The 27,765-nt window shown below is 55.3% G+C and overlaps 2 protein-coding genes across 2 annotated transcripts in view; both read left to right on the top strand.

The window, feature by feature from the left end:
* The first annotated feature begins 2,130 nt into the window (after positions 1-2,130).
* On the top strand, positions 2,131-18,316 carry BPIFB3 (BPI fold containing family B member 3). The gene is made up of 15 exons (XM_040446770.1): positions 2,131-2,248; positions 2,955-3,111; positions 4,600-4,704; positions 5,183-5,323; positions 6,517-6,580; positions 8,795-8,855; positions 9,521-9,612; positions 9,731-9,910; positions 11,551-11,604; positions 13,476-13,646; positions 14,533-14,600; positions 15,774-15,816; positions 16,586-16,649; positions 17,356-17,432; positions 18,132-18,316. Exons 1-15 carry the CDS (start codon positions 2,134-2,136, stop codon positions 18,159-18,161), a joined length of 1,422 nt encoding a protein of 473 aa, XP_040302704.1. The 5' UTR covers positions 2,131-2,133; the 3' UTR covers positions 18,162-18,316.
* A 5,920-nt stretch (positions 18,317-24,236) lies between these two features.
* The window catches only part of BPIFB4 (BPI fold containing family B member 4), a 28,183-nt gene continuing 24,654 nt past the window's right edge, over positions 24,237-27,765 (top strand). The window contains exons 1-4 of the mRNA XM_040446769.1: positions 24,237-24,342; positions 25,116-25,178; positions 25,545-26,064; positions 27,029-27,133. Coding sequence (XP_040302703.1) covers positions 24,237-24,342; positions 25,116-25,178; positions 25,545-26,064; positions 27,029-27,133 — 794 coding nt within the window. The remainder of the gene's footprint in view (positions 24,343-25,115; positions 25,179-25,544; positions 26,065-27,028; positions 27,134-27,765) is intronic.

The following is a 27,765-nucleotide window of genomic DNA, read 5'->3' as shown; positions in this document are numbered from 1 at the left end:
AGAATGTATGAATGAATGGATGAGTGAATGGATGGATGGATGGTTGGATGGATGAATGAATGATGGATGATGGATGATGGATGAGTGGATGAATGAATGAATTTCTCTCCACCATCATTGGCACCAGCCTCAGGAATGGGGAAAAGTGCCTGTTCTGGAGCCCGGGGGACACGGGACCTTGGGAGGTGGGGGGTGGGGGGGGGAGTTGGTGCCCCTCCCCCAAGTTGGTGCAGAGCTCCTCTCTCCAGGTCCCATGGCCATCTCCATGCCAGGCCTGGGGTAGGGGTGGCAAGGGTCTTCCTTTCTTCTCTCCCCTGGCCTTAGTTGGAGTAGGTGGGAGGCAGGGTAGATTCTGTGCCATCAGGGGGCCCTTGGAGAACCTTGGAGGGAGACTCCATAGGCGGGCGGAACGCCCCACCCTGTCCCCAGCTCTGGGAGGAGGTGGCTGCCTCCACAGCCCCAGACCTTCACTCCCGCCCCTGGGCACTAACCCCAGCCCCCACCTGCTCCCCCTTCTCTCCCCCCAGAAGGAAGGCTTAGCCCAGGCCCTCAGGAAAAACCGCAATTTGCTTCTGACATGACACATTGACGGATTTCTGGCGGCTGTGCCCCTTTGTGTCCCCAGAGCTGATGTGGGCATATAAGGGCCGCCCCGCGGCCCAAGAGGGTAGAGGAGCCGGCAAGAGGCTGGGAGCCTCCACCCACCCCTCGTGGAGCTGCAGGTGTGGGTAAGGCAGCCTGCAGCAGCCCTAGCCTCATCCAGATCCCCAACCATTGACCCTGCGACCACCCGGCTATCCCATCTGAATAATGGGCACAGAACGAATTCACCATAGGAGGGCACTGGGGGCTGCCTGGAGGGTGACGGGAGAAAAAGCCCATTTGCAGACGGGAAAACTGGGGCTCAGATGGGGGCAAAGGCAGGGATGTCCTATGGACAGGGCTCTAAGGGTGTGCATTTTTCTCTAAGCCATGGAAACCAACTGGTTTCCCATTGTGGGACTGTTTCCCTCCGCAAGGGACCCCAAGGTTACAGGGAGCCACTCTGGGATGAGTCTTGGAGACAGAAGACAGACACAGCTGAGATTGCCCCTGGTGCACATGACACCCATATGCATCTTTGCGCAGATGAGGAAAAGTGCCCTCTCTGGGCAGACACAGCCTGTGCCAGGGCAAACGGTGGGCTAGTGAAGTGCAGCTGGGTTTCCATCCCCTCTTGCCCCCTCAGCAAACACCCATCCAGCACACATCATGCACGGAAGCCCTAGATACAGTCTCTGGCCTCGGGGAGCTTAAAGAGATGGCAACCAAGGACACGAACACATAATGTATGATAGCATAATAGCACCTTAAAATAAATACACCAAGGGATGCTTAGTGGCAAACAGGCTTCTTTAGACAAGGTAAAGTCCAAGCTGGCAACATTTATTCAGAACCTGGGATGAGGAGTCAGTCATGCGAAGAACCAGGGGAAGAGCCTTCCTAACAGCAAGAACAGCATGTGCAAAGGCCCTGAGGTGGAAAGGGGCTTAGGTGTTTAAGACCGAGAAGGTCAAAAAGGCAGTCAGGGACCTAGTGGGGAATGGCAGGAAGCCTGGGTTGTATCCCAAGGGCAGTGGGAAGTGGGGTTTAAGCAGAGATTACATGAGGGGTTAGATGGATATGTGACCGCATTAGCAGTCACTCCATAAAGACAAGTGCCATGCTATGAAACTAGTAAGTTAGCCCTGCTCTCACCTCCCATCTCATTCCTTCCAACATGGAAGGATAGAGGCCAGGGAGGAGGAGAGAAATGGGGCCTGTTAATGGGGGGGTCCCCAGTCAGCCACACCTTCTGAAACGGTCTCATGAGCCAATGGGAAAGCAGGTCCAGGAAACAAAGCTCCCAATCCTGCTGTCCTGGAAAGGAAGGCCCCTCTGTCACTCTCCCTCCGAGGCCTGGCAGGTCCACGTTCACCAGGGACGCAAAGGGCTGACGTGAGCTGCTGCTTTCCTGGGAGTGAGGCTGGATGGAGCCGCGCTGGGCAGGCGGGAGGGCCCCAGGCTGGTGATGCGGCACGGGGGTCAGGTGAGGTCTTGGGCGCGAGCAGTGCCTCAGAGTTCCTGCTTCTGCCCCTGACAGGTGTGCCATCGATGATGTTGGGCATGTGGTCCTTGCTCCTCCTCTGGGGTCTGGCGACTCCGTGCCAGGGGCTACTTGAGACGGTGGGCACGCTGGCTCGGATTGACAAAGATGAACTTGGCAAAGGTGAGCCCAAGACGGGCAGTCTGTGAGGGGCCCAGCTGCAGTGTAGACATCCGCATGGTGATGCTAGAGTGGCTGCTTTAAGGAAGTGCTGGAAACAGGCTGTGATTTTCATCTGCTCGGAGAGCTCAGGGGTTAAAATTTGCTTGCAGGCCCCCTTGGGTGATCAGTTGACCTCCTCCGGAGAGGAGGACTGGGTGAGGCCTGTGAGGGCTGTGTCTGCCTCAGGGATGGGGCCGGGTGGGATGGAGGAGGCTGGCGGGCCCAGCGTCTCTGCCCCACGTTTCCAGGGTGGGGGGACTCAATGAGGCATTGCATGCTCTGGGGCCCAATGGCCCAGGGTGACTGTCTCGGGGGTAGAGTAGGGCAGTCGTGAACAGGAAACTCTTCAGGGAATCAGCCTGGCCTGCCCCAGCCCTCCCAAGGAGGCCTCTTCTGTCCTGCCTTTCTCTGCAGAGCCAGGCCAGGGGGGCCCAGGAAGAGCAGGGGTCACCTCCTCCATTTTGGTCAAGCCCTGGTGGCTATGTGCTCCCTCCTTTGCTTCTGCCCTTTCTTTTGGTGCTATGAGGTGGCCCAGAGTCAAGGAGCGCTAGTCGTACTATTGGCCCCGAACCCAACTTGCTGTATGAGCTTGAGCAAGTCTCTGCCCTCCTCTGGACCCTACTTCCCCTTCTGTAAAATGAACTTTCCCCTTCAATCCTCCCTGCAGCCATCCAGAACTCGCTGGTTGGAGGGCCCATTCTGCAGAACGTGCTGGGCACAGTCACATCTGTGAACCAGGGCCTCCTGGGCTCTGGGGGACTGCTCGGAGGAGGCGGCCTGCTGAGCTATGGAGGGATTTTTGGCGTTGTGGAAGAGCTTTCTGGGTGAGTCTTCACTGTGGCCTCTCAACTGCCCACATGCTATGTGCCCTACAGGAAGGTTGGTCTTCTTTCTTTCTTTCTTTCTTCTTTTTTTTTTTTTTTTGTTTTGTTTTGCTTCAGGGAAGAGAGGAGAAGTTGTCTTCGACTTCTTGGCAGGCAGTGGGGGTGATGTGGGGAGCCCTGCATAGGGAGTCCCAGGGCCTGAGTCAGAAAATAATGAGTCTACTGTGTATCAGGAAACACAGGAACGACAGCATGTCCCTGCGGTTGAGGGTTCCAGTTCCGGGTTGACTTCAGTTATTCACTGTGTGACCTAGGGCAAGTTGCCTAGTCTCTCTGGGCTAATCTAGTGTCTGCACGGCTCCCTCTCACCTCCTTTGGGCGTTTGCTCCCTCCCCTGCCTTCAAGTTCTCCAGAAGATGTATCACTCCCCTGCACCCCCTATCTTTACTGGTTTGTTTCTTGCCTCCCCTGCTAGGTTATAAACCCCAGGAGGGGTAGGGCTTTAGTCTGGCCTGTTCATTGCCATATCCCTAATATCATTAATATCATTAATATGTAATAGATATTCAAAAACTATTTTTGAATGAATGAATGAAATCACATAATAGCTAATATTTATAACTTAATCACCGCTTAGCCGGGTTTTCTATGTAACCAGCACTGTGCTGAACACCGTAAATTAATTATCCCATGTAATCCAGAAGTAGGACTGTTATCAATGGCATTTAACAGGTGAGATTGAGGCCCCCGGCAGTGAGGGGGCCTGCCCAAGTTCACCCAGGTAGGGAGTGGTGGGTGGGGGTGCAGGTGGTTAATCACCAGCCCTACAGCCTGCCCCAGGTGGGTAGGAACCATTCCCTCGTTGGTGGTGAATCAGGGGAAGGTCAATCTGGATAGCCAGGAGGAGTTAGTTAGCCGAAGGCAGATGCAGAGTGGAAGGAAAGTCAAAGGAAAAGTGTTCTAGACAGAAGGAACAGCCTGGGCAGAGGCTCAGAAGACAGAGAAAACAATCAGCTGTCTTGAACACACAAGGAGCTGTGTTCAAGAAGCTACCTGAGTTGCACGTGCATGAGCCTGGAGATAGGAGTAGGGAGACAATGGTCCAGGTCAGAGACTGAACCAGGACTGAGGCCATGAAGATGGGGTGGGACATCACTTTAATACACTGAGCCTCTAATGAGGATGATATTACATTTATTGAACACATGCTGTACCAGCATCAGTACCCACATCGTGTTACTTGTCTTTGCAACATTTGAGGTGGGTGCTTGTATCGTCCCACCTTCCAGATGAAGAAACTGAGGCCCAGAGAGGTGAAGTCATTGGGCACACAGTTGGATTTATGAGTTACAGATGGGATCTGGGACACCTTCCCGTCCAGAGGGTCTAGGCACCACCTGGTCTGAGATGGCCCAGGCACTAAGGGACTGACACTGGAGGGTGGCTGGGAGTGAGTGGCCCTCCCCCTGACTCCTGTCGCCGTCCCAGGCTGAAGATTGAGGAGCTCACACTGCCCAAGGTGTCGCTGAAGCTGCTGCCTGGGTTTGGGGTGCAGCTGAGCCTGCACACCAAGGTGGGCCTGCATGGCTCTGGGTGAGTGCGTCCCGGGGAACCTCTACCCCACTGCTCCCCAGCCCAGCCCACTGCTCCACTGGGGACCCCCACTCTGTTGTCCTGTCACCCCCATCTCACTGACCCCCCCATTTCCTCCCAGCCTACTTCCTCCCGAAGGGACACCCACCATATTGGATCTCCCCCCTCTCCCCCCCATTTCCCCTCCCGGAGACCTCCATCACACTGTTCTCCAGCAACTTCCATCTCACTTTCCTGGAGACCCCTGCCCCGTGGCTCAGGGCTCACTCGAGGAGGTGGGAGAAGAGGATGCAGGAACATGAAAATGGGGCAGGGAGTGGCAGGAAGGCGTGGGGACCAGCCAGCTCGCCGGTCCCTACTCGCTCCTCAGGGCCCTCACAGCCCCCCAGGGCGGGGGGGGGGGGGGGTGCGTGGCCTGGGCGGGCGCTGTCGGGTGGGCCGGGCAGCCTGGCCACGCCCCCAGCAGCGGGTCTCGCAGGCCCCTGGGGGGCCTCCTGCAGCTGGCCGCGGAGGTGAACGTGTCGTCGCGGGTGGCTCTGGGCGTGAGCTCTCGGGGCACGCCCACGCTCATCCTCAAGCGCTGCAGCACGCTCCTGGGCCACATCAGCCTGCTCTCGGGGTGAGTCCGCGGGCTCGAGCCCACAGAGGGCGGCTTCCACGCCTGCACGTGCGGGGGTGTGTGGGCGGGGCTCCTCGAAGGGCTCCTCTCCGGGGCGCACACTGGGGCATCTCCTGGGTCTCCGGCTGGGCGGGTCCTGATACCACCCAGCTTCCTGTCGGTCCGGCCAAGTTCAGCCGGCTTCGCGGACCCGCAGACCGAGGCCCAGCACGGACAGGGGGTACTGCCCAGCCCCTCGCTAGCATCACCCACTCCTGGGCGTCCCCCTTCTCCACCCCAGCCACCCTGGCCCGAGATCCTGTCGTCCCCTCTCCCAGATAGAGCAGACCCCGGCCATCTCAGTTCCCCAACTCAGTACATCAGAGACCCAGCTCTGCCTGTGACTTGTGTGACCCCAGAGGAGCCTCCTCCTCTGGGCCCGTCTGTATAATGAAGACCTAAATTTGATGATCCAGAAGGCTCTGGCACTTTTACCTCCCTCTCTTTCCCCAACTGTTCGGGACACAGTGGCCCTCCCTACACCGGTGTTGAACCATCACTCCTATGAGACAACTGAGGCCCAAAGAGGGCAAGAGACTTGTCAAAGGTCTCACACAGATTGCAGCAAGGATGGACACGGGCTGGTCTCTGGACTCATCCAAGGCTTTTCCCCAGGGCTCTGCACCCACCCCACACCCCTGGGGCACCTACCCCTCCCCTGCCTCACACTTTGCGCCGCCCCATTAGTTTCTAGATTCCAGGCTGACTCCCACACTGCCAGCCCATCTTTGCTGGGTGGCTGTAGCCGCGAGGGGTAATCAGACAGCTCTGTGTTAGCTCCCATAAATAGGGGGAACCAGGAATGCCTATGTTTCCAGAAGGGCTTTCCAGAGTTTCTAGGTGGGGTCTTTGGGCTCCTTAAATTCCAGTGGCTCCCTCCTGCTCCTCTGGGCTGGAGGCGGCCTTGGAGGAAGTAGAGCCTGGATGGTGTTGGCGACCTGTACAGATGGGGAAACTGAAGTCATCCCCCTGCTTTCCATGGCAAGACAGAGCCAAGATTTAAACCCAGGTCTCCAAAGCCTGAGTCAACCCCCTCAGCCCCAGGAGGGGAGACAGGAGACATCCAGAGCCCCCAGTGCCCACTCTGCCTTGTCATCCCAGTTGGTGCTGTCCCTGTGTGGTGGCCACACCCTCACACTTCTCTCTCTACCCAGGCTGCTGCCCGCACCGCTCTTCGGGGTCGTGGAGCAGACCCTCTTCAAGGTGCTCCCGGGATTGGTGAGTGTGTGAGTCACGGGCCAGGCATGCCCCTCCCCATGACTGTGCCTCTCCTTCCTCGGCTTTGAGTAAATCTGGGCGCCAGGCAGGATTAGGCTGTTCCTCCCTTCCACACCCACTGGGTAATCCCATCCTGGCCTGCCCACGAGTCCCCCAGGTGCCTCCGGCTAGTCTGCAGGTGGCAGGACACAATCCATCCCCAGACTTCCGGATCCTGACTTTATAGCTCCAGATGACCTGAGTCCCCTGCTCCCAGATCCAAGCCCCTTTCTTCCTCCCTGCTCTGTCTTTGATTTCTTTATTTTTTAAAGTTTATTTATTAATTTTGAGGGAGAGAAAGAGAGAGCAAGAGGGGGCAGAGAGAGAGGGAGAGAGAGAATCCCAAGCAGGCTCCACACCGCCAGCGTAGAGCCCGGCACAGGGCTTGATCCCACAAACCCTGAGATCGTGACCTGGGCCGAAATCAAGAGTTGGACAGTTAACCGACTGAGCCACCCAGGCGCCCCTATGGTTTTCTTTAAACTAACTTTGAATTAAATTACAGCAGAGCCCTGGGCTTGGCAAACGTGTTCAGGAAACTGCATACACATATATTGATACATCAGAAGTTAAACGTGTTATAATTAAGCTGCTCTAGGATGCCTGCTCATGGCCTGCCCCAGCCGTCCTGGTTTCCTCCAGGGGACGTGAGCCACACCTGAGAAAAGCTGGTCTGTCCACAGCCCCCTTTGACTGAGGCCAGTGAGGGGATGGTCTTGCTGGGGTCATACAGCCAGCAAAGGGCGGCCAGACCTCCAGACCCACAGTTCTGGCAGGACCTCTCTTGCGAGTCCTTGTGAGGAATAGCTGTGGGAGCCTGTGGTTGGCAAAACTGGCCTGGGCTTGACAAAGCCAGTCGGGAATGAAGTGCAGGAGGAGGAGGGAAGGTCCCGGCGGCAAGGACCCTGACCCAGGCGCATTTCAGGCGGATTTCAACAAGCGGGAGTGGGTACGTTTCAATCACCGTCCCTAGGGACACCTGGGTGGCTCAGTGGGTTGAGCGTCCGACTTTGGCTCAGGTCATGATCTCGCCGTCCATGAGTTTGAGCCCCCCCATCGGGCTCTGTGCTGACAGCTCGGAGCCTGGCGCCTGCTTCGGATTCTGTGCCTCCCTCTCTCTCTCTCTGCCCCAACCCACTCACCTTCTGTCTCTCAAAAATAAATAAACATTAAAAATAAATAAATAAATAATCACCGCCCCTAACCTGGACAACTGACTGCAAAGCAGGATTTGTGTAGCTCTAAGAGGTTTTAAAAATAAGATTTAGTTACTAGCATTTAGAGATTGGAGGTTTCTCGTAGCAATCCAATTTCTGGCTTCTCTGGTGCAGCCAGCCACCCTAGCTGCACAGAGCCTCCTTCCTGCAGGTGACACACGCTGGCACCCAGGAAGGAGTTCCTCCTGCCTGGCCCGGGCCCTCTGGTCTCCTCCTCCTGTTTCTGTGACACGCCTGACCCCAGAAGCCCTGGAGTTGGGGGCCCTGAGTGTAATGAAAAGGCAGCCCTCTCTTGTCTCTCTGTGACCTTCTTGTCTCTCTGGGACCTTGGGCCGGTCACCTTTCTTCTCCTGTCCCAGCTGGAGAATGAAGGGGCTGGACTGGGTCACTCTGGGGTTCCTGCTCCAGTAGACTCAGATTCTATGACTTCCAGACCTGGGATTCTGGAAGCCACACCACGGTCTCTCCGTCCTCAGAGCCCAGCGAACACACGGTGGTGTTGTGTGTGCGGCAGATGCCCCAGGGCACAGGACTGACTCTCTGGGGCTGCCCTCCCCCTCAGTGTCTGAATCCTAGGTTGCCCAGTGCCCCCCCGGATAGCGGGAGGGGCCCGAGACCTCAGAGGGGGCAGCTGCCTTTGCTCCACAGTGGAGGGCTCTGTCCCCACACCCCAGCTGGCCTCTGAATAGTGCCTCCCCCGCTCCTCCGGCATCCTTCGAGGTTTTCTGAGGGGGCCCATGGAACTGGCCCTCTGTACCACCCCCTGCCCCCTCGGACACTTCAGGCTCCAGTCCCCCCCTTGCCTCCCGCCCGTGTGTCCCCCAATCTGTCTCACATTCTGACTTGCCTTGGTCCCCAGGACCACAGAGCAAATCTTCTAGAGAAAATGTAGCCTGTCCCCTGCACTGGGCTGGGGCCACTTCTATTTTCCTGTAACACGTGTCTCTTCCGGACACAGCTGTGCCCCATGGTGGACGGTGTGCTGGGCGTGGTGAATGAGCTCCTGGGGACTGCACTGAGTAAGCTGGGGCCCAGCCCCCTCCCCCTTGCCTCTTCTCCTACCCCTCCCTCCTATCACCCCAAGTGGGTGGGGGTACCAAGGGAAACAGAAAGGGGCAGAATTCTGGGACCTTTCGCTCCCTCCTCAGACTGATGGGGCCGCCACATGGAAGAGGTCTAATGGTGGGGTTCTGGGCCGAGGCCAGTTCAACAGGGCTTAGAGGCCCTGAGCCACCCAGGCCTCTCCCTGCCGGGGGCTGCAGGCCACTTGTCCACACTGATGGTGTGTTTGGCACCGTCCGGAGCACGAGGCAGATATTATTATCTGGACAGACCAGATGACTGAGACCCAGAGCTTAATTTAAGTCAGGAACCCAAAGTCCCACAGCCGCAGCGGTCCCCAGTCTCCCTGAGCCTTATGGAGACAGGGATGCCTTTGAAAAATACCAAACGGCAGAACCAGGATAAGGAGAGAGAATTAGGGGCACCTCTGTCTCTACATGTGGCCTTGAGCTGGTGACTTCTCTGCCTGAGCCTCAGTTTCTTTATCTATAAAATGGGGACGACCATAGTGTTCAAGTGAATGCTTAGTGGAAGGCCAGGCACTCAATAAATAGTAGTTGGGCCTATTGTTATTGGGGGCTGGGCTCACGGCATCTTTCTCCCTCCTCCCTTCCCCATACAGGCCTGGTGCCCATTGGGGCTCTTGGGTCCGTGGAATTTACTCTGGCCACTCTGCCTCTTATCTCTAACCAGTACATAGAGTTGGATATCAACGTGAGTCCCCGCCAAGGCCCTGCCCACAGCCGGGGTGTGCTGGGGCGCTGGCAGACGCTGGGTAGGGGATGCTGGCTCAGAGCGAGGTGGATAAGCCATTCTGTCTCCTCCCATACAGCCCATCGTGAAAAGCGTAGCCGGTGACATCATCGACTTCCCCAAGCCCCCGAAACCCATCAAGGTGCCCCCCAAGGATGACCACACATCTCAGGTGGTTGTGCCTCTGTACCTCTTCAACACTGTGTTTGGGCTTCTGCAGGCCAACGGTGCCCTCGACATAGACATCACCCCCGAGCTGGTAAGTGAGGCTCCCTGTCCCACTATGGCTTGGCAGTGCTAGCGATGAGCTAGTCCCATCATCACTGGCCAACCTTGACTAGCCCTCTTCTCTATAGTTGGAGAGGGCTGGACAATTTATGGCATGCATGTGCCCACTCGTGTCCTTGTGGCAGGCATCGCTAATCGATAATGGCCCTCCGCTTGGCTAAATCTGAATGGGACCTCTGAATCCTTCTCAACGTGGCACTCCAGGAAGTGACCTTCGATTGGTCAGAACTGGCATATGAAATGTAGCTAGTTTTCCATCCCTGTACCTTATGAGTTCTTCTGGAGTCAGAGCCCGATTTTATACTAAAGTGTGAGCGGCTCACATTTCCACTGCTTTCTCAAGAGCAGAGTTGAGTTGGAAAAAAGAAAACTAGGGCTGGACTATACCAAAGGTCACTCGGACATTTGTTCTAAAGCTTCTAGGACCCCTCTGCTTCCATTCTGGCCCTTTTCACACCCTCAAGGATGTCTGGAAGGCCTAATCCCCAGGAGCCCCACCCAGAGACATTTTTCTTGGTCTCACCCTTTCCGCAGGCAGTGAGTCTGAGCCACCTGGGGCCCTTGCCGGCAGCTCAGGCTGAAGGGAGCAAGGGTTGATCACTCACTTCCTGAAGGTGGGGGTCCAGAGAGCACTGTCACAAGGCCTGTGGGAGGTGGGAATAGGGCCCTGAGCCGGGTGCCAGGTGTCTTCCAGCTGGGGGGAGGAGACTGGGAAGGCCAGGGAGAGACCGAGTGTGAAAATGTGTGTGTCCGAGCAGCTTGTGGGTGTGCGTGGGTGGCAGGAGAAAGGGACCATAGTGGCTATGTCCTGGTGCTGTCCTCCCCTGTGGGTGATAGCTGTGTGTTGGGCAAGTGTCTGGGAATCCTCTGGTCAGGAGAGAACGTGTGCGTATATTTATCCTGTGTGAACAGGCATGTTCTGAGAAGTAGGCACGTGTAGTTCAGGGACCTCAACCATCAGGGCTGGGGGCGCTGGGCCATTATCAGTGAAAGCCTGCCTGATGGGACTGTAGTGAACGAGGGAGCCTGTGCCTGCCTGCCACTCCGCTTCCCCAAGGGGATGGGGTACAGGCCCAGTGTGACCAGGTTTTCCAAATTTTTAGCCAGAGCCTGGCAAATTTATATGAAATTTCTTGATTTGTTAACACTGGAAGCAAACTCATCATTTTTGAAAATACTATTTGGATAAAGGGCAGAAATGTCTGGGACCAGATCCCTGGACCTTCAGATTGTGAGCTCTGGCAGAGGAGTTTAAAAATTCTGGAGTTAGCCTGCCCAGGTCAAATCCTGCAGTACGACTCACCAGCTGATGACCTTGGGCAGGAGCATCAGGCTTCCCGTCTGTAAAATGGGAGTAATCATAGCACCTACCTCTCTGAGCTAATGTCACAGATGCGGAAATGAGCAAAGGCACACAAAACCCTTAGCGTGTGCCTGGCGAGTAGTAAACACTCATCGTTGGCCAATAGGAGGAACATGAGTGTGTGTAGGGTTGTGTGTGCGTAACTGGCAGGGGTGGGGTGGGGTGTGGGCAAAACAGCTTTGTGTGTGCTCAAGAATTCCTGTGTTGTCTCTGTATTCACCCTACACCCCATTTGGTCTTGGGCCCAGGTTCCCAGCAACGTGCCATTGACAACGACAGACCTGGCAGCTTTGGTCCCCGAGGTGAGTGACCCTCTCATGGGCTTTGATCCTTGTAGCTCTTTCCCGATGAGCCTGAGTGAATTCCAGAATCTTTCCCGATACGGCTCTCCAGACAGCTGCAATCGAATGTTGAGTCCAAATCCCCACTCAAGTTTGAATCCCTTACACTGAAACTTTCCTGACAGCAGGTTTTTGCTTGGAGAGGAAAGGATCAGAGTTTAACTGCCCAGAAGTCAGCTGGGTATTTGTCCTCTCCATGACAGAGGACAGGAGATTCTTCCTCTCTTTCCACCTGCCCAGCTTCATCCTGGTCTCGGTCTTCTCTGCCCCCAGGGAGAAGACTCTGGGTGCTGGCCTGGAGGAGGGAAGGAAAAGGAGAGGACTCGGCAGGGGGGTTTGACTAGTGCACATCAATCAGTGTGTGGCTTCAGGGCCTGGCTTCAGCTTTCCTGACTGTTCCACTAGGGCTGGACCAGCCACTTGCTAGCCGTGGGCATCTGAACTCATACTGAAGTTGAAATGACTCCTGCAAGGTCCTTATGTAATAGCAGATTCTGATAGAGGTGGGGGTGAGGCCCAGAAGGGGGCAGCTGAGTTTGGAGACACAGAGGACAAATTGAACTCTTGGTGGTGGTGATTCAGATCAGCCTTGGTGGATGTCCTAGAAGCCTCTGCTTCTTGGGAGTCCTTGGCTAAAGGGCACAGGAGTCTTAGGCAAAGGAAGAGATGGGGCTAGACATTCAGAAGAACCTCCTGAGAGCAGGAGTTGTAAGATGGAGAAGACTTGGGGAGGCAGAAGTGGCAGGAATGGGGACCCATGCCTGCCGCAAGCCGGGCCACGTCCCTCCAGCTCCGGGAGGCTGGGCCTGTCTCGGGAGGTTGTAGCCTTTGTTCTCACAGCGTCAGAGCCCCATGGCCCCCGCTCTCAATCTGGTTCCGTGGCTTCAGAACCTGTGGACACATAAGGATGGGATCTGGTGACTCCCTGTCCTTATGACCCTGCAACTCTGGGAGTCTGGGCTTGGATTGGTCCCCAGATCCCAGTATTCAAGTGATTCTAAGCTCGATTCTGTGATTCCGTGGTTCCCAGCACTTCTATCATTCTATGACGTCATGATTATGAAACTTGGACTCTCTTGAGTGTGTGATTCATACAGTCAGTCAACTACCATTCACTGAGAACCTACTAAGTCCCAGGCCCCGTGCTAGGTACTGGGCACACAGACGGAGCAAAAGACAAAAAGCAGACAAAAGGCCTCTGCTTCAGGAGCTGCCGTCCTGGTGGGGGTGACAGACAAATGAATAAGTAGGATAAACATAGCATCAGAAGGTGGAAGCGAATGGGGCAGTGAAGGCAGATTAGGAAGGTGGGGATAGTGCTTTTAAACAGGGTGCTCTGCAAAGGCCTCACCGAGGTGACATTTGACCAGTAGGCTGAAGGAGCTGAGGGAGGGAAGCACGCAAGTACCTGGGGGAGACATTTCCAGCAGAGGAAACAGCAAGTGCAAAGGCCCTGAGGTAGGAGTATACCTAGCAGGTTGGAGGGACAGCAGAGTGGCCAGTGAGTCTGGAGAGGAGAACGAGGGGCCAGTGGCTGGAGGTAAGATGGAGAGGAGGGCAGAGGACGGGTCATGTAGAGCCTGTGGCTCTTGCAGGGGATTTTGACTGCGAGGTGGGAGTCTGATTCAGCTCTCCCGTGGGTTGATGTCTCCCCACTTGAATGTTAGCCTCAGAGGGCCGGGAGCAAGACAGTCTGGTTCAGGCTATAACCTTAGCACCCAGCATGGTGCCCAGGGCCCATTAGGTGCTCAGTGAGTGTTTGTTGACTGATTCTATTATCGGGGCATTGAAGCTGCCCTCGTGCCCCCTGCCCGGCCCCTGCCTCTCTCCAGGCCCTCGGAAAGTTGCCCCCGGGCCAGCAGCTCCTGCTCTTGATACGGGTGAAAGAGGCAGCCTCGGTCACTCTCCAGAACAAGAAGGCCACAGTGTCTATCCCAGCTAACATCCGTGTGCTGTCCTACCGCCCTAAAGGGACCCCTGAAGCCCTCTTCGAGCTGAATGCGGTGAGTGCCCGAGGGGGCCTGGCACCGGGGTTCTGAGCAGGGCTGCCCTCTCCGGGATGCTGGGGGGCCTTCCCCCTGATTTCAGAGTGGGACGCCCTGCGTGGCGCAGCACAGGAAGTGCCCCCTGCCATTGTCATCGTCTGGACCAAGCCCCAGCGCCCGCTTAGACTCCTGCCTGCTCCCGTCACACATCTGTCCTGGCCCGAGTCCCGTCCGCTCTGCTTTCCTCGGATCTCAGGAGAGACTCCCCATGTCCTCAGCCTCTGTGTGCTCAGAGGTCTCTCGGGTGACCCTCGGGTGACCCTCGGGCTTCCTCCCGGCCCTCCACCTCTGCTAGTTTTCCCCAAGGCACCTCGGGGCAGAGGCGGGTCCCTCCCCTGCTCACTCCCTGCCCTGCCCCCCCAGGACCAAGCACCTTCGCCTGGCACTCAGTGCCCTCCTGCCTCATCCTCTGCCTTTCCTTCTCCCGAAGCCGCAGTTACTCGGGGCCGCCAGGTGCCAGCTCCCCACCTCTGTCGGGCAGGGTCCACCACCTGCAGTGCCGTCCCCTCCCCCCACACTTGGCTTCATCTTTCAAGATTCAGTTCAGGCGTCACCTCGCTGGGGACACCTTTCCTCGCTGTAGGCTGGATTGAGGGTCTCTCCAGGCTCCTGGAGGCCCCGAGCTTCCTCTCATACAACGTCAGTCACTCTCAGTCCTCCGGTTTTTGAACACCAGAACCTTCAAGCTACCTCCTCAGAGCCCAGCACAGACCCTAACACACAAGAGGGCCGTAGCAAGGATTTGTGGAGGGAACGGGTGGGTCCCTTGTTGGCCCAAGGGGACCTGCCCTCAAGCTCCTCCTGCTGAATTCATGGGTAACCTCCACCTGCTTTCCCCATGCAGGTTTTGACTTTAAATGCCCAGCTGGCCCCCTCGGCTACCAAGCTGCACCTCTCACTGTCCCTGGAACGGTAACATTGGGTCCTGGGCCTTGTCTTTGGGAACAAGAATGAGGGACCCGCTAGAACCGCCTCCCATTCACTGAGCATCAACTAAGTTACCAGCATCTTCCTTGCCTCCAGGACCTGCCAGGGAGTGGTCGATGTTAGCCCATTTTACAGATGAGACAATAGGGGCTCAGGGAAGCAGGATCCGGAGCAGGCTTCTTCCATCGCACCTGCTCCAAATCTGACCCTGGGAGATGCACCTGCTGCCAGGACACGGAGTCTGAACTTCCGAGTGATCAGCCGCAGAGGCTAGCCACAGAGATGGCCGTGCCGTGCTTTGTTATTCATGCAGGCTGCGTACTTCTCTCAAGGGCCCACCCCCGTGGTAACTAGGCCCCATGGTAATCACAAGAGCCGAGACGGTGATGTTGATGGCAGTCCTTCCCGACACACGCCCAGCACTTTACAGTCGGCAAAGCCCAGGCTCACACAGTGGGTTGTCCCAGAATCAGGTCTGCGGTCTGGGCCTCCGCTCTCCAGGCCCAGTGCTGTCACGTTGGCCTGAGGCCTGGGGACCTGCCTGTCCCTCCCCTGGGTGCGGGGGATTTCCCAGGGGCCTCTGGGATCTGCCTGTCCTGAACCGTAGACCCCCAGTGCTCACCTGACCCCACGTTAGTGTCCCCTGCACCCCCCTGCAAGGCTCCATTACCACCATTTCTAACCTTGCCCGCTGCCTGGGTTTGCCTCCCCTTCCTGGTGGCAGTTCATGCCTCAGGCTTCAGGAAATAGAGGCGCGCATCCGGGCCCTGGCCCTGGCCCTGCATTTGGGTCAGCTGGGATCCGTCGGTGTTGCTGTCTTTAGTGCTCGCGTGCTGGATGCGGGGAACCCTGTGCCCGGAGCTTGGTCTGTGGGAGGGCCACTGCTTAGAGAGGTTCAGCCACTGGCCCGGGGCCAGCTGGGAGTGACACCAAGGCTCCAGGGCCAGAGCATCAGAGGGGGCAATCATGATATCTCAGAAGGAAGTTAGATCCCTTCAGGCCCATTTTACAGGTGAGAAAGCTGAGTCTGAGTCGAGGCCGGATAGAGGCAGAGTTGGAGCTGTCGCCCTGTTTCCTGATCCTGGAGAGCTAGGAGTAGCGCCCACTGGGGGTGTGGTGGGCGGCGGGCCCCCCCAACATCTCTCTTCTCTCCGCCAGGCTTCGTGTCAAGCTGGCCTCCTCCTTTGCCCACGCCTTTGATGTAAGTTCCTGGGAGAGTGAGCAGCTTGCCAGTGGTGAGGGTCTGCAAGTGGGGGGTGGAAAGGGGTAGGATGAGTCACGGTCGTACGACTGAGCTGGCCTCAGTCTGGGCTCTGCCCCAGCAAGCCAGAGTGGCCAAACGTCAGAGCAGGTGTGCATGTGCGTGTATGTGTGTGTGAAAGAGTCGTCTTAGGAAGGTGAACCTCATTGTCTTGCAAAGTCTTGGAAGCTCACAAATCGTTAACATCCAGAATCTCACAAGGGTTCAAAATTCTGGAACTTTGCACAATAATGTTCCGGAACTCAGAAAGTTCTAGCACTTCAGAGCCCCAGAGAGCCCTTAGTGTCCTGCTTCTCAGAGTTCTGAGGTCCTGGAGTCTCTCAATGGTCTCAGGTTCTAGAACATTCTAAGGGTCCCTAAATGAATAAGAATCTAAGAGCAGACCGCTCAAAGTTCTACTGGACTGGGACATGGGAGCTGGGCATGTTTTCTGCTCTCTTTCGCAGGCACTGCCCCTTCCAGGCCCCACAGACCCTTCCTCTAGGAAGGCAACTTTTCCAAGCTCATGGGGCCTGTGTGAAGCCGTCCTAAATCAGAGTCCCCTTTGGGGTCATTGGCAGCCACCCCAGTGGGCCCTGTACCCACCAGGAACTGTGTCCTCAGGCTTTGGGGAGGCTCAGAAGCTGGACCTCTGGATTCCCTCCCTGGGGAGGGGTGTGCTGCTCCCTGTGAAGCCACACCTCCCAGCCGTCCCTGTGCTCTGTTGCAGGCATCCCATTTAGAAGAATGGCTCAGTGATGTGGTCCGGGTGGCCTACGTGCCGAAGCTCAATGGTATGGGAGGATTTTGCTATCTTCTTGGAAACCTGGAGTGTCTGAACTCAGGATTGTTCATTGCTCTGATAGAGACACTGAGGCTGGAGGGGGGTTGATCCCATTTCCAAGATGCAGAAACGGAGGCACCAATGTTCCATTTCAAACCACATCGATTAGTACCTCCATCACACCAGACCCCGGGCCCTGAGAGCTATCTGACCAGTGTCCTGTCCTCAAGCTCACAATCCAGAGGGAAATAGTCATATAAACGAATGACTAGAATATGGGCTTTTGCGTGGCTCAGTTGGTGAAGGGTCCGACTTCGGCTCGTGTCATGATCTCACCGTCCGTGAGTTTGAGCCCCACGTTGGGCTCTGTGCTGACAGCTCAGAGCCTGGAGGCTGCTTCAGATTCTGTGTCTCCCCCTGTCTGCCCCTCCCCTGCTCCCACTCTGTCTCTCTCTCTCAAAAATAAATAAACATTTAAAGAATTAAAAAAAAAAAAAAGAATATAGATGACTCAGAGTGTGCAGGGGGCTGACAGAACCTGAGAGGAGACTCTGATGATATAGATACAGAAAAGGAGCGCTTTTGTTTGGGTTTAGTAGGATGGGTATGAGTCCGCCAACAAGGGAAACTGAGTCCCCAAGAACAGAAATGGCTGGCCTAAGGAAACTGGTCCCAGCCCCCACGTACCTTTGCTTTTAACCATTTCCTTTTCGCAGTGGACCTGGATGTTGGAATCCCCCTGCCTAAGGTTCTCAATGTCAATTTTGCCACTGCAGCCCTGGAGATCATAGAGGTGAGCCTCCCGTGCAGGTGTGGCTTCGCCGGGCCTTCATCTTGTCTCTGGAGAGCCTCACTTAAAACTCCTGACACTGTCCGTCGGTCACAGAGTCCTTTCCTGTTGAATTCAGACACGTGTCTGACCTATAGAATGGACTCTCAGATTCGCTCCCAGAACCACAGCTCTGCTGGCCCGGGGGTGGCAAATACATGTCCTGTCTCTCCTTGACCCTGTGCCTATGGCAGGCACGGCTGGTAGGTCATGACAGTTTTTTTTTTTTCTTGCTCGATAGCAACATGGCCTCACAATCCTTTTCAGTGTTGAGTCTTGGAATGGCTGTGGGAGGTGGGCAGAGCCAGGAGTTATGGATCCATTTCTCAGATGAGGATCAGGGATAAAGGAGGCCAAATTTCTGGCCCAAGGCCACACAGGAAATTAGCAGGAGAAATGGCCCGTGAACTTGGGTCTCTTGACTTAAGTTCGAAAGTCAGTGACCTCTCCCGCACTGGATGTCATTCATTCATTCATTCGTTCGCTCATTCATCCCGTTCCTGAGTGCCTGCTGTGCTCCAGGTTCAGTGCTAACTCCAGGGCGCGGGGCCAAGGGGAGAATTAGGAGGACGACACAGAGGTGGCTGCAGGGATGGAGGGCATCGCAGGGGTCTTGGGCACAAGGACCCAGATGATGTAATTGAGAACCATCGCTCCTTGCAGAACGCTGTTGTGCTGACCGTGGCATCCTGAAGCTGAGAGACGGCCACCTTCCCTCCCCGTTCACTGCCAGAGCCTGTACACCTGCCCACTCTGCCTCAGTTTCCCTCCCAGCCTCTAGCCTGCGTCGGTGACAGTATTAGTGTCCCTTACCCACCCAGGACCACCCAGGTGCTCTGGCCCTGCAGCTCTGCGCCCCCCCCCCCCCCGCCTGGGGTGGGGACTATAGGGCTGGCCACAGGACTCCGCTTCGAAGAGAGCTCTGGCCTCAGGGGAGAGTTGTGAGCTTTCAATAAACCACTCCTCTATCTCAGTACCTCCCGGCTGGTTTGTTCCCCAGTCACACAGGGGCTGCCTTGGCCTCCGTTTCTGGACCCTCTCCAGCTCCAGTCCAGGGCTCCTGGGAGGTGAAGGACTTGGGGCCTGGTCTTTGTAGCTTTGCATCCCAGACTTACCCGGTTGGCCTGGGAAGCCTCTGTGTCTTGTCCTGCCTTCCTTCACCTCTGCCTCGAGCTCCTCCTGTCCCCTCCCCTGTCCTCTACTCCCCTCCCCCCTGTCTGTTTTTCAGGACCTGTGTCTTTCACCCTGTCTCTCTGAGCTGAGTCTGCGTCTGTCTCTGAGTCTCTGAGACAGAATGGGACTTCTCTCTGAGCCAAAGGGTGACTAGGAGTCCTCTAGGGAGAAAAGGAGCCAGCATTCCAGGAAGCAAGGGTGACCTGGTCCTGCCCTGGAGGGATCCCTACTGTCTGCACATTGGTGGTGGACTTACCTGGGGACAGAACAAAGCTACACTAAATGCTCACAGTGCGGATGGGGAAACTGTTGGCAGACCCCAGACCATACAGCGGCAGAGTTGGGGTGGGAAACTGGGGGTCCCGCCTCGGTCCTGGCTCCTCCCCATTGCTCAGAATGGGCCTCCTGGGTCCTGGGGAATGGCCTCAAGTTGGCATTTATGGGTGGGCTCAAGGTGCCAATAAAGTTTTGGGAAGTGACCCAGGATCTGGGGAGGCAGAAGAGTTAGAGCCCATCTCAAAGTTTGTCCACCATAGGAAAGACCCCGTGACTACCCATCAACCCTCCCACCTTCCCACCCTCCTTCCCTCCCTCCCTTCTGCCCCCCTTCATCCACTCACCCTACAGGTATGGGAGCCTATCGGCATGTATGCCAAGCCCGGTGCGAAGTGGTATGCTGGGATTTATCTTGACTCTTTTCCCACTTCCGTTGTCCCCCCACTCCTGTCCAGAGCAGGGCAATGGTTAACTGAGTGGCCTGGGTTAGCTGTCCGAGTTCAAATCCCATCCTACCTGCTGATCAACCACGTGCCTTTGGGCACGTCATTCAGTCTCTCTGACTCTCGGTTCTTCATCAGTAACTTGGGGATAATAGTAGTAAGGTTTTGAGGGTTACCCAGCACTTAGCATGGTGAGCTCATGCACCGCTCTGCCCTCTCACCATGGCTTCATCTACTCCCTCCTCTCCGCCTGCACCCCGCACACCGTCCTCATCAATCTGTCCCTCCCTCCTCTCTCCCGTCCCATCCTCCACCAGCCCCCCCTTGTCCTCATCTGACCATCTCATCACCGCTGACAGCCCTTCGTTGTCTGGATTCTCACTGCCAGCAGGAAATCATCCACAATCCCAGGGTGGCATTTGAGACCGCCCGTGACCTGGCCTCCGCCGACTCCTCTGGGAGCACGAAGAAGGAGCGGAGTCGTCTCTGTGTCTCAGGCTCCTCATCTGTGAAATGGGAACACTCTCAGACTCACTCAGAGGTCATCTGAGGATTAAACGAGAAAATGTGAAGCACAGAGAAGAGCGCCGGGCCTGTGGTAAATGCACGTGATGTGGAGCCAGGCCCTTGGATGGCATTTCCGTCTTCCTGAGCACCAGACACTCCCCCCAAGTGTGCCTGGCAAACTTGCTGTCCCTCAACACGCAGGGCACCTCAGCCCCCAGCCTCTCCGTGCCATAGGCAGGGTCCATTATTGTACCCACCACATTGGATTGTCACCCCTTGGTCCCATTGTCCCGCTCGACCAAGAGCGCCACCAGGTCAGGTATCTGCTTCATTATGGTGAGTCCTGTGGCCTCATGGAGTAGCAGTGAGAGAAGCTGGTCTCCACTGGGCCCCAAGCGTGTATCAGTCTCGTGTTACATGCTTCACACTGCTTACCTCACTTCATTTTTATCGCGACCATAATCCGTGGACAGGGTCTCTCTGTTTTACATGTGAGGGAACGGAGGCTCAGAGATGCGAAATTGGACAGCTTCTCAGTGGCGGAGCCAGGACTTGAACCAGATCCTTCTGACCCTAGTTCCAAAGCCTGGATTTTTCACTGCTATGCTCTAAAAGTAATACTTGCTGCATTTGTTATGTATATACTATTCCAAGTGCTTTAGATACACCATGTTTTCGACTCTGTGAACCAACCGTGCTTTCTAGGAACTGTTTTTACCCTCATTCCATAAGTGAGGATGCTGAGGCACAGAGAGGTTAAGTGACTTACCCACAGCCACACAGCTGGGAAGTGACAAGACCAGGATTTGAACACAGGCCCCCTGGCTCCACAGCCCAGCTCTGAACCTCTGCACTTAGAGTAGAGGCCTGAAATGAGATGTGCAGGGAGCCCCCCCACCACCACCATGGACAGCTCCCTTGCAGCCCTGGCCGCTGACCATTCATGACAGGAACGGGCTGAAGGAGGGGTCAGGAATGGGAGCGGTTCTGTTTCCTGCTCCCTCAGCCCCCCTGCGTGAGCCCCCCACTTGGCCCCCTTCGTGACTCAGTCACCTCCCAGGGCCTGGCTGCTTCAGCCCCAGACAAAGGAGCCTTTTGGACACTAAGTCCAGGTGATCTCCCTGGCGCCAGTGCGGTACTAATCCTCTTGGTGCCCCAGGGGACAGGCCAGCCTCATGGCTGCCAGGGTCTGGCTGGTCTCGGGCCTGAGGAGGGCACAGAGCCTCAGGCGACTGAGAGAACCACCTTCCTGTGTGCACTGCCCTCTATAGTTTATAGTGCACCCGGTGGGGAGTGAGAGCATGCGTGGTCCGTTCCCTACACTGGCGTCTGTGCCTGTGCTGGCTGGCGGTGGGGCACACGCCTGGTTCGCCAGAGCCACACCATATCACATGGGCTGTCGAAGGTGCTGGGTGGGCCAAGGAAGGGGCAGGCTTGGGGTTGTCACAGAAAGCTTTGCAGAGCAGCTGACATTTCTGTATGACTATGACCAGTGGAGTCTAGAGAAGGGTGTTCTGTGGCAAATATTGCACATGCAAAGGCCCAGAGACAGGGAACGGAGGTGGGGAGTGGAGAGAGGAGCAGACACCTTGGATGCCAAGGAAGGGACCTGGGCTGTGTCCCAGCAGGTCTTGGAGGGGCAGTGGCTGCCTCTGGAGGCGTTGCCTGGGAAGGGGCAGGAGGGAACATTCTGGGGTGATGGAAAGTTCTATATTGAGACAGGGGTGTGGGCTCCATCATTGAATAAAATTGTCAAAGTTCAACAAATAAACACTTGGGACTTGTGCATTTCACTGTCTGTAAGCTTTACACCCAAAGAAAACAATCGCAATGGCATACGTATTGAAGTGTTTACAGGGAAATGTACCGTTCCCTGCAGTTTACAGTTCTTCCAAATTCACTGTATGTGTGAACAGTTCATAATGAAATATTGGGAGAAAAATCTTCAGGTCAAAAGAAGCCCATCTACTTGTTCTCTTCACACCAGCCCCAAGTTTGGAGAGTCAGATCTATATACATCTCCCTGAATCTTCAAATCAGTCCTGTGAAGCAGGTGTTATACCCATTTAGCAGATGGAAACGATGAGAAGCACAGAGAAGGGAAGTGGCTGGCCCAAGGTCATGTGGCGAGTTGGTGGTTGAGCTGAGTCTGAATCTGAGTTAGCCTGCTGCTGAGTCCAGTCTGGGGGCACTTCCTGGCTGCCCAGGCCATCTGGAGTGGGCAGAGACTGACTTAGAGCTGGCAACCAGATGCACCTGTAGGTGTTTTGGTTCCCCCACATAGGGGCCTAGCTGGAGTCTCCAGTAACGTGTCTGGACCAGGGGCTGATAAACCTCAGCTCATGTGACACCATCCGGGAGTGAGTGAACGTAGCTCTCAGAATTAGCCACAAACCGCAGCTATTTGTGGTTTTGGAGCTCGATGTCTGATTTGCAGAGCAAATCTGGATTCTAGTCTCTCATAATTACATGGTGTTTCCCTCTCTAGGTGTGGACTCAGACCCAGCTGCTATATAAGGCCAGCCTCTGAATAGACTCAGGCAAAAGCAGAGGGCCTGGTGAACAGGATCTCTCAAGAGTGAGCTGCCGGGACCTTGCAGGGTAAGGAGGAGCCCCTTCCCTATTCAGTGTCTGAGCAGGGAGGAGGCTGAGGCCTCAGGAGGCAATGAGGAGAGTCTCAGACTGGAAACCTGCCGGCGTAACCCCTCTCTGAGCCTCTTCTGTCTTTCCTATAACATGGACACAGAAGAGCCTCTCAGGGAGGCTCTGAAAAGGGCCTGAGTCACCCCAGTGACCTGAGTTAACAGAGCTGCACTTACACTTCTCAGGGATTTGGGGTATCTGGTGCCTTTGCTATTTCTCTGAGACTCCTCAGCTGCTTGCCAGATCTCCCTCCATTGGTGCCATCTTTTTAACCGAAGGTGATGATCCCTCTTTGAACAGAGAACTTTCTGGGTAGTGGGTTAGGATGAGGTAAGGAAACCAGAAAAAGATTTTTTTGCACATGTTAACCCTTCATATTCTAGTATAAATGAGTGCTTCCAATATTCTGGGAGTAGATGGAGTGGGGAAAAAACCTGGAGGCTTTGGAAAAGGGAAGAGGGTGCATAAGTGGAGGGGGCTGGAGCCAATGATTTTACACTGTGGCCCAGAGGAGAGTCCGTGGTGCTCTGAAGCTGGTGCTCAGGTAGAGTTGACAGAGAGAAGTGGGTGAGGGCATGGAGGCAGCAAAATAAGGTTTCTTAAAGACTGAGCAGCTTATCCCAAAATGCATGCTTCCTCGCTCCCAATCGATAACACTCCACACCCACTTCTTTTTTTTTTTTTAATGTTTATTTATTTTTGAGAGAGAGAGAGAGCGAGTGTGAGCAGGGGAGGGGCGGAGAGGGAGGGAGACACAGAATCCCAGGCAGGCTCCAGGCTCTGAGCTGTCAGCAGAGAGCCTGATGTGGGGCTCCAACCCATGGACTGCAAGATCATGACCTGAGCCGAAGTCGGACGCTTAACCGACTGAGCCACCCAGGCGCCCCCCACCCACTTCTTAGGGGTCTAAAATAATAGTGCCAAAACAGTAACAGTAATTGCTGTTTATTGCCTACTATGTACCACAAACAGTGTGTTAGTGATTAGGAGGCAGAGCTTCAAAAAGGTAAACTCTCTTGTCTAAGGATTAGAACCCAGATAGCTCTGATCCAGAGCTCTTAATCTCAAGTACCTGGTATAGAACTGTCTCCTTCAAAGAGGTAGGAGTGATTTTTGGCTGGATGGATGCATGAAATTGTGGCTAGATGAATGTGTTGATAGATGGATGAACTGATAGAAGGATGGATAGATGGATGGATGGATGGATGGATGGATGGATTTATGAAGGGTGGATGGGTAGACAGAAGGATGGATGGACAGATGGATGGAAGAAAGGAAGGAAGGAAGGACAGATGAATGGAAGGAAGGAAGGAAGGAAGGAAGGAAGGAAGGAAGGAAGGGTGGATGGGAGGATGGATGGATTGGTGAGTGAACAGACGGGTAGATGCTGGAGAGATTCTCCCTAGAGTCTGCCTGCTGTGAGTTTGCTGTTTTGGTTAGAGTCCTCATGACCTCTCTCCCTGATGCTCCATTTGGAAATTTCATCTTGGGGGATAATCAGACATCCATGGCTCTAGGACAGTTTGGTTAATGGGTCTGCTCTGTGTCTCCAGATTCATTTCATTCATTCAACTTAGAAGATGGTATTGGGAATTCTGGACCCTGCCTTGTATGTCCCTGGGCCTCGGGATCCCGATATGATTCTTGGCAGGGAGTGCCTAGCTCCACCTACTTCCAGGGTGGTGACTCTGATGCACTGTCTCCTCAGCAGGGAAGCAGTGCCAGCATGTGGACAGCCTGGTGCGTGGCTGCTCTGTCTGTGGCAGCTCTCTGTGGCACCCGCGCAGAAACAAACACTGTCCTCAGGGTTACCAAAGACGTGCTGAGCAATGGTGAGTCCAGGCCTGCGGCAGTCAGGGGTGACGTGGGGTGGGCAGGGCAGTCCAGCCAACTCTGAAGTCCCAAGGACCCTCTTCACGTCAGGTGGGTGGGTAAATTATTCCCCCTTTTGCTTTTGGTTACCATTCCCTACACACTTACACCATGTTGAGGACTTCATGCCTGAGGCGGTAGAAGCAGTGACTAAGAGCTTGGGTCCTCGAATCAGCCTTCCCAGGGTTCAAATACTGACTGACCTTAAGTCCACAACTTGAATTCTCTGAGCCTCAGTTTTCTCGTCTGCAGCATGGATGTGATTGTGGCCCCCGTCATAGAGGACTGGTTTGAGAATGAACGAGGTAGCCTTCTGAAAACGTGGTCCCGTTCCTGGTACATACATTGAAGGCCTTCAAATGTGGGGGCTGTAATTATTCCCCCCTTTAATTCTTGGGAGCTCATTTTTGTCATCTGGCAAACAAAGACCTGCCCTGATGCCATCCAAGCAGGTTTATAAGCTCTAAAGGGTGGAGCACTTGAAAGGGAGTAGAAGGAAGAAAATCTTTCCAGGTTCGGTGAATGATGTTGAAATCTAGTTAAAGCAAGAGCAGGTCCAGGTTAGCAGTCAGTGAGCCCACCTGAATGTCAGGGCTGGATTGGTCTGGGGGAGTCTTCCCATCCGACCTTGACATTCTACTGGTGGGAAAGGTGGGGCCCAGAGAGCCAAGGAGTGGGCCAGAGGTGGCGCCTTGGGGAGGAAGCCCTCACTAATGCCTTTGCTTCTCTGCAGCCATTTCAGGCACCCTGCAGCAGAGTGATGCTCTCCGCTCAGCCCTGAGAGAGGTGCCCATGGGTAAAGCTGGTGGTGATGGTGGAGGACCTCTCCTGGGGGGTCTGCTTGGTGGAAGTGGAGGTGGTGGGGGCGGTGGCCTTCTGGGGGGCCTGCTTGGTGGTGGGAGCGGAGGGGGTGGTGGTGACCTGTTGGGTGGGGTTGGGGGAGGCTTATTGGGTGGCGGAGGCAGCAATGGCGGGGGGCTTTTGGGTGGCAGTGGCGGGGGGCTGTTGGGTGGCGGAGGCAGCAATGGCGGGGGGCTCTTGGGTGGCAGTGGTGGGGGGCTCTTGGGTGGCAGTGGTGGTGGTCTCTTGGGTGGCAGTGGTGGTCTTCTGGGTGGTGGCCGACACCATTACGATGACTACAGACGCGTTGAATTCCCCCGAGGTGTCGGTGGCATTCCCTACAACGATTTCCATGTTCGAGAGCGCCCCCCCAAATATACCAATGGCAAGCAGCTTGGCGGTAATTACAAGTATGGTCACATCGAGACCAATGACAACACTGCTCAGCTGGGGGGCAAATACAGATACGGTGAGATCCTTGAGTCAGATGGAAGCATCAGGGACCTCCGAAAAGGTGACTACCGCAATGCTGACAATGCATATGGCGGCCACAGGGGCCGTGGGCAGTACAGGTCGGCCGAAGGTGCAGCAGCCGTGGGCAGGCTTCACCGGAGGGAGCTGCGGCCCGGAGAGATACCACCCGGTGTAGCCACTGGGGCACTGGGCCCAGGTGGTTTGCTGGGCACTGGGGGCATGCTGGCAGCCGATGGCATCCTGTCGGGCCAAGGTGGCCTGCTCGGAGGAGGTGGTCTCCTTGGTGATGGAGGACTTCTCGGAGGAGGTGGAGTCCTGGGCGTGCTTGGCGAGGGCGGCATCCTCAGCACCGTGCAGGGCATCACCGGGTAAGGAGGGGCCAGGCTCTCCCTATCAAGCCCAAATGATGAACTTAACAAACATGGTGATCACCCCAGGGGCCTAGAGTTGGAGGGGTGACAGTCTTCAGAGCCCCATGCACTTCAAGACTTGGCCTCAGGACTGGACATCTTGAGAGTCCCAAGTTGTGTGGCTTGGGGTCTAGTCACTAAACAACCCTGAATTTGAGTCACAGCTCACCTTTTTATGTATGTGTGTGACTTTGGGCCATTGTTTTCATCTCTCTGAGTCTCAATTTCCTCATCTACAGAATGGTCATCATCATAGTTAAAGTAGAAAATGTGCAAGGATTTAAAACTACACACATATAATTTCAGCTATGCCCGGTCTCCTCATATTCTCATAGTCACTATTTAATTCAACAAATACTGAGCACGTCTCCTATGTGCAGGCCACTGTGTTGGCACTGGGGACAAGCACACATGGTTAGCCAAGAAAAGACACATCTCTAGTCCTCACAGAGCTTGCAGGCCGATGGGGTATATGGGCTTTGATAAAGACGCCTGAAAATAATCATGCAATTAGAACACTGGTTAGCAGCTCATGGAGAAATAAGGATGTGTATAGTGGGGGAGGTCAGGGAAGGCTTCCTGGGGGAAGAGGGTCTTAAACTGAAAGCAGAGAATTTGCAGGAAGGAACCAGGAAAAGAAGGGCAAGGATAAGCAGGGAGAATGGCATCTTTACAAGAAAAAAATTCAAAGGAAATTCAAGGAAATGTAAACAGTGGGCCTCCAGGCAATGAGAGTGTGGGTCATGGCATTTTTTCCTGTCACTTCTCTGTGTTTTCCAAGTTCTATCCACAAACCTCAGGTCTCGTTAGAGTTAGGGGGAATGAATGTGGCACAGAGAAGGGGGTGTATGACACAGGGCACCCCCAGTGAAGCGTGGCAGACCCCGGGGATGACCATCTCACCAGCCTGGGTCCTATGCAGGCTGCGCATCGTGGAGCTGACCCTCCCCCGAGTGTCCGTGCGGCTCCTGCCTGGTGTGGGCGTCTACCTGAGCTTGTACACCCGCGTGGCCATCAATGGGAAGAGGTGTGTACCCTCAGCCCTGGAGGGGTCCCCACCACCCGAGGTCCTGGATGAAAGATCTTGAGCAGGTCATTTCCCCTGTCTGCACTCCAGCCTCTTTGTCCGTAATGTGAGGAATACTAACACCGAATGTGTTACCGGCACCTGACTTATACCCTTGGGCTCAGGCCATCTTCCGGTCCCGGTCAGCAGTGAAGGTAGCCTGCATGGGTGTTAAGATCTGGGAGGCTAGAGACAGGTGACAGCCTGGCTTTGAATCCTGACTCTATTACAAGCTGTGTGACTTCTGGTCAGCCCCTAATGTCACCAAGTCTTAGTGTCTTCACCTGCCACGGACATAGTGACATCTCCTTTTCCAGGTGGCTGTGGCCGCAAGGGAGGGAAAGCAAGAAAATGTCTCCCTGATAGTGCCCGCCACAAAGTAGGTGCTTAGCGGAGGACTTTAGAGAGTGGACTTTTGTGCTGATTTCTCCCCATGGGACGAGGTCCTGTCTATGAGGCTAGGTCAGTGGGTAGTCACTTTGAAAACCAGAATTTATGTGTAGAGTTCATTTATTGACTCCTGTTCCCAGCCTTTGAGGCTCTCTCATTGACTAAGTGGGAGATGGATTTGTTCATGGATGTAGAGGGACCCG

This window comes from Herpailurus yagouaroundi, unplaced genomic scaffold (genome assembly GCF_014898765.1).
Source record: "Herpailurus yagouaroundi ecotype Mexico unplaced genomic scaffold, PumYag 196, whole genome shotgun sequence".
In the NCBI taxonomy this organism is placed as follows: domain Eukaryota; kingdom Metazoa; phylum Chordata; class Mammalia; order Carnivora; family Felidae; genus Herpailurus; species Herpailurus yagouaroundi.
This window is presented reverse-complemented; position numbering and strand designations above follow the sequence as displayed.